This window comes from Scomber scombrus, chromosome 7 (genome assembly GCF_963691925.1).
Source record: "Scomber scombrus chromosome 7, fScoSco1.1, whole genome shotgun sequence".
Classification (NCBI taxonomy): domain Eukaryota; kingdom Metazoa; phylum Chordata; class Actinopteri; order Scombriformes; family Scombridae; genus Scomber; species Scomber scombrus.
In genome coordinates this window covers 16,457,032-16,470,792 of record NC_084976.1, presented here as the reverse complement: position 1 = coordinate 16,470,792, position 13,761 = coordinate 16,457,032, and the positions used below count along the sequence as shown (strand labels likewise).

The window sequence follows — 13,761 nt, the reverse complement described above, 5'->3', positions numbered from 1 at the left end:
ATGAGATTTGCCCCTTTTATGCGCTGGTTCACGGTGCATGGACCCCATGCCGTGCTGAGTTATACAGTATTAAAAGCAACTTATAACCCTATAGTGTTGCACTGCGGAATATGGGGAAACACTTTTATTTAATTGATTTCAGGCAACAAGACTACATTTTTCTTTGAACCTAAAGGCTCATCATTTTAGAGTTCACAAAAATTGTCAGTGATGATTCCTTTCAAAACACTTTCTTTAAACTGTTTGCAAGGCACATTTATGCCAATGTTATATGTGTACACAGCCTTGGATTTCACAGAAGAAAAAACAATATTGGGAAAGACAAAACAAAGGATGTGGATGATGTTATTAGCGTATTAAGCCCATTGTGTCATTGGACATAAATTAATGTCTTAAAACACAACACATTTATGCCATATCTGCATTATTTATTGTGATCTGTTATTAGCTTTTCTTGAAAGAAAAAAACAGTAGTAAAATTTAGTAGAATTTAGTGGCACCTGATGGAATGGACTTGGCAAAAATGGAATTTAACATTCATAAGTATGTTTTAATTAGTGTATAATCGCCTGAAATAAGAATCATTGGGTTTCCGTTACCTTATGGGGCTTTTCCATTATACAGTTCTAGCACTACTCAACTCGACTGGACTGGACTGGACTCATTTGTTTTTGCTTTTCCATTAGGTATAGTACCTGGTACCTGGTACTTTTTTAGTACCTTCTCTGGCGAGGTTCCAAGCGAGCTGAGCCATGAGAGTCATGAGAGTCATGAGAGTCATGAGCACGACGTCCGACACAAGAATAAATACCGGCAACAGTGTTACAGCGATTGGCTCTTTTCTCTTGCTTTGTGTGTGACAAAAAGCCACATACAGCAGCAAGGACACCATCGCCTCCATGTCCTCCATTGTTTATGTGTTTGTGTCACGTATAAAACAAAGTCACGGCCGTTTCATGCAACCGTGCTATGACGACCCCGCCCACGTTGAGGAAGTACTATGAAGTAATGGAAAAGGTAGTTCCTGGTACCAAACTGAGTAGAGTCAAGCCAAGTCGAGCCGAGTAGTGCTAGAATTGTATAGTGGAAAAGTGCCATTAGACTGAGTCCTTTATATCTAGACGGAAAACAGGTCCTCTTCTGTAGAGTTTGCCATGTTGCACCACCATGTTTCTACAGTGGCAATACGGGAAAACCAAACACTGGCTGCTAGAGAGGGTCATGTTTTTCACAGTTTCTCCTACACACTTGGAAGAGGAGGGCGAGAGTTATTCATTTGCTTGCTATCTGCAACTTCATCACTAGATACCACTAAATCTTACACACTGATCCTTCAATACAACATTGATTACGAATATTTATTTGATTTTTCACAACAATAACTTAAAAGCATTTAGACAAGAAATTTTAAATAATTCAATGTAAGATCATTTAAAATGCAAAACCTCAAGCTATGTCTAAACTTTGACAAGCACTGTACAGTATTTCATTCAAGAACAATTCAAACATATTGGTGTTATATACCATTTTTTCTTGCTTATATTCAACATCCAAATACACATTTCACATATAAATCCTGGGTGAATTTTTCATTAAATGTGGTCCATGATCTGTGTATTTACTCACAATTTCAGCTGTTCATGCTCATATTGAAGTGAGTCTTCATGGCTGGACACACATAATCTTGTTATGGGTTTCAGAGTTGTCTAGGTGTGTAAAATTAAACATGAGTGGAAGTGATGAATGTAAGCTAGCTTGTTTCACAGCTTTTCTGTACATTGTTACATCTTAATTCCTTCCCGGGGCGATATTGCAATATTCTCATTTATATAGTACATCAGTGCACACACACAAACACACATACTGTACACACAGCCCAACACACCCCAACAGCAGGAAATAGGTTAAAATCAACAGCAGTTCTTTGGTAATGGGAGAATAATACAATGCGAGAGGGTATAAAGGATTGCAGATTGTGTGTGCAGATAATGTTGTTAGATGCTAGATAACAGGATGTCTCTGACTAAATGTTCTGCTTTGGGCAAAGAAGGTGCAGCATATTTCTCTCATTGCAGCAGAGTCTATCATAGCAAGAGCTGCTCCATTCTCCTCTCTTCCCTCCTTTGCTTCTGGAACATATGATTAGTGTCATTTGGCTACTAACCTCGCCTGTTATTCCACACCTGCCTTTCTGCACCTGTTCACCAGCTGTCACTATTGAGTTTCTCACATCTGACCATCACCTGATCATAACACCTGCTTACTCAGCGGCTACTTATCTGCTGTCAGTCGTAAATCATGAAGATCAATCTTTTTTTTTCCATCTATGGCCTTGTGCAATGTTTACATATGGGATGGATGTTAGAGATATGAAAGATTTCCATGTTAACACCTTGCAAGCATTACTGGACAGCTTGTGTGATTATTAAGTTGGTTTTATCAGACTGTGCATTCATAAATCTCTACACCAATTACATTGGGATTTTATTACTGAACAACATGCTTTGGCCGACATGTGGCAACCATGTGGGTTTGATTTTTCAGGCACTTTCTTTATTATTAAGTCAGATATATCAGAGCTGTCTTAAAAATCAGTGTTGTAATTACAACTTGGATGTTGACATGAACAGTTTTAACACTGATGATGAAATGAAGGCAGCATTTGATCCTCTGCCTGCCTGTACATGCTATGAAAAATCCACCCCTCTGTCTGAATTGGTTACTGAGTGTAACACTGCTTTAGATCTAGTCAAGACTCTTTTATCATACCTTTTTTGCTTACCTGGCCTGCCTTTTGGGAGCCAGATCTGTGACAGTGTTATACTTTTGGTGTTGGCACATTGGTGCATGCAGTAATGCTTCACCGTTCTCTCATTAGCATTGTGTTTGTGCATACATAAGCATATAGTTAGTGTGTATGTGTGCTAGTGTGCAGGTTTGTATGCCCTTAAGAGTGAGGCAGGTTTTGGCAGTGAGGTATTTGAGTTAGAAAACAGGAAGATCAATATCCTCCTGAAAAGAGAGTAACCTTAGGGATAAAATCTCACCACTTGAAGGGAGAGGAGAGAGGGAAATGGAAACTACTGCCTATGTTTATCAAAACAATGGATTTCAGCAGGGGATATCAATCTATTTTTCACCACATTTGGTGAGACAGACACAGCACAAACATGGAATTCCCCCCCCCCCCCCCCCCCCCCCCCCCCCCAAAGCTCAAAGGAAATAGACATTCAAAACATTTTTATCCACTGAGACCTGTCCATTTGGCTGAAATATACTATACTACTTTTTTCCCCTGTTTTGTTTGGCTATATCACAATTGAAAGTAGGCTGTGCTCACTGATCAAGGGACACAATCATACATCAGCTGAGCATGGACTTAATTATTTTTGGATCTGAATTTTCTGAACTGTTACTCATTCTACATACCAACCTGAAAATGAAAGGGTTTGCTCAAAACATGAGATTTAGAGATAGACATTTTAGAAATTGTATATCTCAGATAAAAACCTTTTAAATACTTATTTTACCATGCCATTACCAACAACCATTACACCACACCACACCCAGATAACAACCCAGATTATTTCAGAGCAGTTCATAGGTTGGTGGCCTTGATCTCATCCAACTCTTCCCTCGGCTGGGTCCTCTCCCAGCCCTGTCGAATGCGAGTGAGAGTGCGGTCCACACAGGGGAAGAGGAGCAGCGTCTTAAGCACCAGCACCACTGTAGGCACCACCAGACAGAGCATGTAGCCAGGAGGAGTGTACCATTTGTAGGTTGCGGGACTGAGAAATTTGTTCCATCCATAAATGTAGCCATGTGCCGTGCATATTAACAACGTCAGGTGGCCCAGCTTAGACTGAGAGAAAAGAAAAACAAAAGAAACATTTAAGTAAAAGAGCTAGGAAATAAGCTTATTCGCCTTCTTGCCCATAGTTATATGAGAAAAATTGTTACCACTCTCTTAGTAAATATGCTACCAGCTGCTGGCGCCAGCAGCCGCTTAACTAAGCTTAGTGTAAAGACTGGAAACAGGGAAACAGCTGGCCTGGCTATGTCCAAATGCAACATAATCCACTTACCAGCACCTCTGCCACTCACACAGTTTTACTTGATATTATATTTTTGAAAATAACGGATATTGCATGATAAACATCTGACTCTATTTAAAGGACTGCTGGTAACTGAAGCCTGTGTACTTGACATGCTTTACTTTTTATTTATCTTATACTGATCCTTTATACAGCGCCTCGGTTCTGCCTCCGTCTAATACAGGCTGTTTTAATTGTCAACCAAGATATCAACTTCTCAAATACATCCATAGATTTTTGAGCCAGAATCCAATCAAAATAGTGTGAACAAGAGTAAACAAAGCAAACAACACAATAAAAAACCTAAGCAACAAAGGCTTGCATGCTGTTAATAGTAAAATAAAACTACCCTAAAACTGACTTTAGGAAAATAAAATTATCCTATTAACTTTTCTGTGCTGTTTATCTTATAGATTTAAAGATGAATGTCTTGATATTTTTTTGTGCTTGTAGAATCCTCAAGTGTAACAATAAGCAAAAAACACAAATTGTTTCACAGCTGTTCCAGAATAATTGCTTTTGCAGCACCAGTGGCCTTTGAGGCTCAGTTATTGTTAATTACTTGGATAATGTGCTTTCATTTAAATTACAACATTTGACTGCTGATGTTCTCATCCAAAGCAATAAGTGCAAACAGCACAATAAGGAAACATTCATATTAATGTGGTGCAGTTGTGAACTGTAATAATAATCAAGGATTTATTTATTTATACTTTATACATTGTCATTAATCCCCCACCCCACCCCACCCTGCAATGACATGCACATGGCTTTGGCCTTGGACCTCTACCTTATCTAACCACTTCATAGTGGACTGCCTTAACTATGTTCATTGAATCACCATTCACCTACATATTAAAGAGATAGTATCATAATGTGTATAGCTTATTTTTGCATTTTATATATTGTTTAAATTTTCCCTGTATTGTGTTACTTGTTCATGTGCATGCCTCTGCGATTGCTTCTCGGGGACAAATTAAATTATTTGAATCGAATTGTATAGAATGTACGGATTATTTAACCAATTTAGCACAGCAAATACCTCTGCTATGAGCATTTACATGAATATTCAAAAAAACATATTCTTCAACTGTTATAACAACTACAGTTTATTTGAATTTTGTACCTGTTATTTTATGTCTTTCACAACTCTTCTCATAAGATCATGAGGATTATCTTGACCTATATTTATATGTCTGAGTTTTATTCCCTATCGGTCTACCTATGGACCTGACCTTTACACAAATGGACCTGTGACCTGTATTAAAAATCTTCTCACTGGGGATTATTTTCAGGTATCATAATTCTATTTAATGAATAACTTAACATTTACAATCCTGAGCTAAAGTCAGCCTGGTTTTCACTCTGTGTGCCTGTGTTAGGCTGTTAGTTAACTAGGCTCCAGGGAGATGAGAGCTGGTGACATATTGCTTCAGTTCTACAACAGTTTAATAACTGATAAAAACTTGGAGACTCTAAATATAGATTATCAAAAAGGCTCTGGAAAACATTCCACTTTTAATAAGCACATGACTGAAAACTAGATAAGACTAACTAACTAGATAACTGATAACATGACCAGTGTTTGACTTTAAGCCTACTGTATGCAGGCCTAAAGGTGAACTCAAACACACACAAACACACATATACACATATGCGCACATAACAGACTGTACATTTCCAACCATGTTCCGACCTGAATGAAGCTGAACTCTCTCCAGCTAAGCGAGCCTCCCACAGAGGGCAGAGATGTTAGTCCTAGGAGGACATAAAGAAAGAAGCCCAGGATTCCCAGCACGTAGAACGAGTCTGTGGCCCATGCCTCTTCATTATCAAAGTAAAACGGGGTGGTTTTATTGTTCTTCATCTAAGAAAAAGAGAGAGAGGAGGATAAACCATAACATGGTGAATATCCTACTTGCATTTTCAGCATGTTCCTCTATATGCAGGATTGTAGGTGCCAGCCCGCCATACCTCATCCACCACGCGTGAGATGAGTTTGTGCCTGACAGCATAGCGAATAGGAATGATGAATGTATGGATGGCATGGAGAAAAGCAAAGCCCAGTGCAAGCAGACCCATCTGCTTTCTGCACAGCATCCAGCGGTCAAGCCAATCAGGAAAACGTCTGGATAAGTGTACATAAGTTAGATGTGACACAACACATTTCACAAAAAATATGGGCTTTTTATTTGGCCTGTTTTGATGTCTGACCTGTACTTAGTTCCTCTGTAGAGCTGCAGAAAGGCAGCTATAACACCAGGCAGGTAGCACAGAGACAACATGATGAGCGACACAATAGGAAACACCTGAAAGATGGGAGATGAACACAGAACACACATTTTAAAGGAATGCAAAATGCATCAATCAGGACGCTAAACAAGAGGAACGGATGGACCTTTACCTTGTTAGCCAAGGACACCATGATTCTGTAGGAGATGTCATTCTTCTTTTCAACATACGCATAGATGACATCTCTAATGAGCAAATAGAAGAAGAAGAAGGCAGTGAGGCCAATGGCCACACGAAGAGGCAGCCTCCACTCTGGGAACAGCCGCAGGGGGAAGTCCTCGAGCTCTCTGGCTGCTGACAGAGACCCCTTATCAAGAACTGTGAGGCCCAGCTTGGTGGCCATTTCTGCTACTGACTGTTTTGCCTCAGCACTGTTCCCACACAGGTACACCTGGAGCAAGAAGATGTGGGTTATTTTAAAATAGATGCGCTAGAAAACATGAGTGGTTCTATATCAATTTTCAGATATCATGTCAGTAAATACCTAAACTTTGGTTTTAGCTCATTGGTTCCTACTGAAGATGTAAATCTTAAAAACTAAACACAAATGTTTACTTTCATTTTTTAAAAAGGCTAAATTATTTCCTGAAATAGCTGGTTACTGTAGTTTCTTAGCAAACATTACTTGAGTAAATAGCTGATGTGTTAGAGACTACTTTCAGCTGCGGATGTGGTGCACTATTTAGTATTTACAGGAGCAGGATGGTGCATGTGGGATTGACTCAAAATAAACAACAGTGCTATTGTCCATCAGTCTAACAGTGTGGCTTGTTGATGTGTTTTTATTATAATTAGTGGAGGTTTTTGGCACAGAGGAATAAGCTATATCAGGCTCCGGCTACACAGACAATACTTGTTACTGGGAAATGTAACGAAAAACCAAGGGCGATAACACATTAAATCATGTCTACACAAACGTGATCAATGCATACAAGACTGTGTCATGCCCTCACTTTGGACAGTCTGATCACCTCTCTCTGTTAATGTTGCCAGCTTACAAACCACTCATCAGCAGAGCTAAGCCAACTAGCAGAGAAGTTAGAGTGTGGCCTGATGATGCAACAACACAACTACAAGACTGTTTTGAGAGCACTGATTGGAGCCTTTTTGTTGATGCGGACCTTGATCAGTACACTTCATCGGTACTATCATACATCAACTTTTGTACCGAAAATGTCACAACTGCTAAGAAAATCAGTGAGTTTCCTAACCAGAAACCCTGGCTGAACAACAAAGTTAGGAACCTGCTAAGGCTTAGAGATGCTGCTTACAGAGCCAACGACACTACAGCCTATAGCCTAGCAAGGAGAAATCTTAAACATGGCATTAAAGAAGCAAAAAACAGCTACAGACTCAGGATTGAGGAAAATTTCACCACTAACGATTCCAGACGTATGTGGCAGGGCGTACGGGTCATGACAGACTACAAAAAGAATGGCAATCATACTGAAAGCAGCAACCCTTCATTAGCAGAGGACCTTAACAGGTTCTTTACCCACTTTGATGCAGATAACAACGCCAGGGTTAATGGACAGGCTGCCACCAGATCATCAGGCAATCATTCTGGACTCAAATGAGGTCAGGAGGGCACTGGGCAACATCAACACGAGGAAGGCAGCTGGACCAGACGGCGTTCCGGGGCGGGTACTTCAGGCATGTGCAGATCAGTTGGCAGAGGTCTTCACCAACATCTTCAACCTTTCCCTGAACCACACTGTTGTCCCAACTTATCTCAAAGCAACAACCATCGTGCCTATTCCCAAGCAAAAAAGCATTAGTTGTTTAAATGACTATCGCCCAACTGCACTCACCCCGGTCATAGCCAAATGCTTTAAGAGAATTCTGGCCCAGATTAAACGTTCCATCCCTGCCACACTAGACCAACATAAGTTTGCCTACCGGGCAAACAGATCAACAGAAGACGCAATCTGTGTTGCCCTCCACACTACACTGGAGCACCTGGAATGTCCTGACACATGTGTCAGGATGCTCTTCTTGGACTTAAGTTCAGCCTTTAACACTGTCATTCCTAACATCCTAGTGTCTAAACTTCATGGATTGGGCCTGAGCACAACAATCTGCAACTGGGTCCTGGAGTTCCTGACCAACCGTCCTCAGATTGTCAGGCTGGGAAAACAAACATCCTCCACTCTCATCCTGAACACTGGTGTTCTTCAGGGGTGTGTCCTGAGCCCTATCCTGTATACCTTCTTCACCCATGACTGTCAGCCTGTCCATGCAACAAACACCATCATAAAGTTTGCAGATGACACGACAGTATTGGGCCTGATCTCCAACAACGATGAGTCAGCATACAGGGATGAGATGCAAAACCTGACAGTCTGGTGCTCACTAATAATCTCATCCTGAATAATAAGAAAAGACAAAGGAGACTGTAGTGGATTTCAGGAAAGAGAGGAGAACAAATCACAAGCCAGTGTTCATTAATGGTGAAGCAGTGGAGAGTGTCTCCAGTTTTAAATTTCTGGGGGTAACCATCTCTGAGGACCTCTCCTGGGCTGCACATACATCCACCATCATTGGGAAAGCACAGCAGCGTATTTTCTTGCTGCGGAAGCTGAGGAGAGCCGGTCTGCCACAGAACCTGCTGGTTAACTTCTACCGGTGCACTGTGGAGAGTATCATCATATACTGCATCCCAGCGTGGTTTACCAGCTGCACCAAGAAGGACCAGAGGGCTCTGCAAAGACTCATCAAGATGGCACAATACATCACTGGGACCCAGCTTCCTGCAATTGGGGACATTTACCAAGCCCGATGTCAGGGCAGGGCCTTAAATATCATTCGTGACCCAACACATCCTCCTCCACCACTTCCAACTACTTCCCTCTGGCAGGCGATACAGGACAATTCAGTCACACATTACAAGACTGAAAAACAGCTTCTTCCCCCAAGCTGTTAATCTAATGAACACGGCCTGATCCCCTCATCCCACTCACCCACACACACTCACTGATTGTGGCCTACTGTTACAATGAGAATTGCTACTGTTTGCACCTTTTTTATTGCATATTGCACTTTGTTGCTCTTATAGATTGTTAATGTTGTATTTATGTTTTAAGTTGTTTTTAATTGTCTTAAATGTTATTATGGCTCAGGGAGTCCTATCTAAATTTCGTTATATTGTTGTCTGACCCTCAATATAATGACAATAAAGCTACTAATACTAATACTAATACTAATACTAATACTAATACTAATACTAATACTAATAAGCTCATTGTTAGTTTTGGTTGTTCATGTAATTGCAATTTGAAGAAGAAAAATAGAGAATACTGACTATATTCTTAACTGCAATTATATAGTTGGTTAGTCAATAATTTCACAAACCAAATGCACCTTTTCTTTAAAATGCCTCATAATAATTATAAAGATAGAATATTTCCTTTTGTTGCTTTATTATTTCAATTTTTGTTTTTCAGTTGCTAATAATTACTAAGATTATTGCTAGATGACTCAACAGCCCTGTTTGAAATATCTAGCACATGACTGCACTGTGTACACCTACAGTGTCTGTCTACAGAATTACCCTTGTTTGTTGTTCTCCCAGTGCTGTTTCAGTAATTTTGAGATGAAGCCTCTGGAAGTGTGTAAAGACACATGCAAATGATATATATACATATACTGTTCAATATGTAATCCAATTTCTATATCTCACCATACTGAAGCTTATTACCACACTCACAGCTCTGTGATAAGACGATTAAGTTGTTTGTAAGGGGAGAAAAAAAAATCCTGAATCGCATTAAAAGGGTAGAGAGAGCTAAAGAGTGCTAGAGAGAGAAAGAGCAGTTTGACAGGCATATAGTGGAGTCAGTATTTGAGCAGTTTTCCCCCAGGTGTGTGTATAAGTGGACCGGGCAGCCAGCCATGTCTCCCTACATTACTGCACCAGTAACAGCAGGGAACGGCCGACAAACTAAATCTCCATCTGAATGTAAATGTGACAGAGCCACAGCCTCGCTGTAGATCTAATCAAATTGCTGGCCGGGGAATAGCACACTCTTACAAGCATGTGTGTGTGTGTGTGTGTGTGTGTGTGTGTGTGTGTGTGTGTGTGTGTGTGTGTGTGTGTGTGTGTGTGTATGTGTGGGTGTCTGTATGTGTGTGTGTGTGTGTGTGTGTGTGTGTGTGTGTGTGTGTGTGTGTGTGTGTGTGTGTGTGTGTGTGTTGTGTATGTGAGAATATATACTGTACCTACACATGCACTGATAAAGACACACACTTTCAAACACCCCACTCTTGTTGTCTCACAGCTACCTGTTTTCAAAGAAAATAGAGCACTGCAGTTGTATCTGCAAGTACGTGTGAGAGCTTTTCGGTGTGTGTATGTGTATGTATGGGGGTTGTTTGTGTTGAAGAGGATTCGAGGCAGATTCAGGTTTGGTCTCCAGAGGTTCCTGCATGTTTGTGTTTCTCTTTGTAGCTGTGAAATGGAAGCCGCAATAAACACTGGTCTTTCGACTTTGTAACATCATAAAGTGTGTTTGTTTGTTTGTGTGTTTATACAAGCTCTGTCCTCATTTTCTCTTGCATTGTTATGGTATGACGGCAAAATCAATAATCTTCCCCAACACAAATAGAATCAATTCCTTTTTCTAAATTTTGCACTGTGTGTCAGTGAAGTGTTCATCTGTTGTTATTAACAAGTCTGAAATGACTTTCGTATTGTACCACTATGTTCTCGGAAGTGATGGAAGTCGTTAGTGTTGCCTGCATTGAAGTCAAACATTGAATGTCTCATCATGAAAAGCTTAAGATAATAATCTCTCCTGTTACTGATCTCCCTTTGTATCTTTACTCTAGTAAACCAAAGCCCTCCTTAAGGCTTGAAAGCTTTCTGGCTGTTTCACCTTGATCCCACTGACATCCTTTAACTGCTTCCTTATTTTCCACTCCTCTCTCACCTGTTTTCCTGCCAGAAGTCCATTCTGCAGGGCCCAGGCAGACAGCGTGTTAAGGCCTTTCACCACAGCAGCTCCAGGGACCAGACTGCAGAATACACAGTGAGGACTTTAGTTGCTATTGTTTCTGTCTACACAGATGGGAATGGAAGGGTCTCAAAATGTTAAGAATCAATGTTTCCACTTTAACTGAATAGACACACAGCAGGTCATTGTGCCAATGGAGCTACAACCCTGCAAATTCTTTCATTTCTTTTGGATGTTTGATGTCTTATGCTCTAAGTTGTGTTTAGGAACACTTTCCCAAAAATGTGTTATTCTCTCATATAAGACATTTGGCATTTGAAAAAATGGCACCTCCTGTTTCAAAATGATTGTAGACAACAGAATAAGATTTGTAGAAAAGTTAAAGTGAGAGTATTACAAAATAACCTTACTTGTATGAGGAGGGAAATGGTTTACACTTGTAGTATGTTTATGAATGATTCACTTTTCATTTATTTTCCACACTTTAACAGGAGTCTGTTACCTCTGCAGGTAGATAGCGTTAGCTTCTTGGTACATGCCTTTCTTCAGGTTGTTACTAAGGTCCACCAACACCTGTAATCAACCCACCAGCAATGACAGAGGCAATGAGACAAAAGGGGAAAGTAATTAAATTTCATCCCTGTTATCTTATCTCTTACAAATTCTTATCTCAATTCGAATAAAAGGAGAATGTTCAGTAACTCAGGAATTGTGATAAAAGTGTGAACAGAATAGACAACTGAGCTAATTACCACTTTTATTTAAGAACAACTGAGAACCTGAAAAAAATGTACAGTAGTTATGTACAGTGTTGGGAGTAATGCTTACAGATGAATTTTATACTGCCCTGTAACTCATATATTAATTATTTTTGTGTGTAACAATGTAAAGTGAGAAGAACTGCTACGTTCACTACAACTACAACTATTATTATTACTACTGTACTAGTTTGTATTGTATAGAGTTTATTGAGAACACAATGTAGATTTACAAATGTATAGGAGTTCAAAATAGATACTGGTTTGTTGACATAGTATCTTGAAGTTGTATCCCAAGTGATTTATATTTCTTGATTCAGCATCAGGAACTACTTTTAGTATTCCATTTCTCAATTGTTAATTGAGAATATGCCTTAGTAAAGACTAAGTATTTTGTATACCTCATTATTCATGATTGAATTCAGATTCAAACAATTAAACTTTTATTCACCTTTCCCTCCAGATGAGGTGCCATGGTCCCCAGGAATCCGTAGTGTTCTCTGTGAACACACATAAATATCAGTCTGGCTGACAGTGCTGCTGCTGCATGGCTCATCACCTGCAGAACAGACACACATTAAGGACATTAAAACACATGAAACTTCAAGTGGAGCATAATCACACACACACACACACAAAGCTTTGTTTATGCCATGTGTTTTACCTGAGCTCCCTGAGGCAAAGGGCCACAGCTGTGAGGTCTGCGGCTGCCGTACACCACTCTGTATCCAGACTGGAGCAGGCATAGGCCCAGAGAACGCCCTAAATCCCCCGTCCCAAATATACACAGCAGCTCTGGCTGCTCAGGGACAGCTCCTGTGCCTAGAGGACACAGCGACACACTCTCTGGCTTAATTTCTTCCGATACACCACTTGCCACCGTCATGTTCACACACTGAGTTTGGATGGTCAGTGTTCCCAGGTGTGTGGTTATATTGCTGTGGAGTGTGACCTCCTGCCTCTCCCTCTTTGCGTCACAGTGTGTACAGGGGACATGTGATTACAAACCTGTTTATTATTGCATGTGAGAGAGAGATGGGTGTGGGGGGGCCTTAGGTTTTATACCTGTAATAAAACAGTTTGTACAGTATATGTGATTGTGTGGTTGTGACTGTGAGTGTATTTATATCTTTTTGTGTGTGTGATGTGCTCTACAAAGATTGATTAGAGTAGGACTTTGAACTGTAACTCAGTGGAATGAGGAACCATCTATGCTCTACCAATGTCACATTAACCTCAGATTAACATTTTTTCACATGTTATCACTTCTTAAAAAACACAGACTGCTTTAAAGGCAATATCTAGTTCAGCCAGAATTTGACTTTCACATTTGACAGAAAAAGAAAATCTTATGCTGCTGCTTTCCAGGGCCGTCTTATTCTATTTCTTCTGCGTCCACACTAGACATGGTGCCATGAAGGAGATCCTGGCTCACAGATTCATTATCATTTCAAAACCCACTGTTCCAACCAAACGACTGGGGAGAGAATTTGTGCAAATTTAGTGTTCATGTCCCCATGTCTAAACATCTGCAAAGTTGTGACACGAACAGACTCAACAGAGCAGAAATGAAGCTTGGCACATATGTAAGTGTTCTGTGTGTGGCTGCTTCACTTTGTATGAATGTGTGGCGTTCATTGTTGTATGTTTGTGTGTGTGTGTGTG

General features: G+C 40.3%; 1 protein-coding gene across 1 annotated transcript; it reads right to left on the bottom strand.

Moving 5' to 3' along the window:
- Positions 1-3,598: 3,598 nt before the first annotated feature.
- LOC133983424 (metalloreductase STEAP4-like) lies at positions 3,599-12,982 on the bottom strand. Its single transcript, XM_062422499.1, has 9 exons — positions 12,761-12,982; positions 12,548-12,655; positions 11,841-11,911; positions 11,315-11,399; positions 6,499-6,777; positions 6,309-6,403; positions 6,069-6,222; positions 5,791-5,961; positions 3,599-3,862 (listed from the first exon to the last, which is right to left on the bottom strand). The coding sequence occupies exons 1-9, from the start codon at positions 12,980-12,982 to the stop codon at positions 3,599-3,601; spliced, it is 1,449 nt and encodes a 482-aa protein (XP_062278483.1).
- Positions 12,983-13,761: the final 779 nt, after the last annotated feature.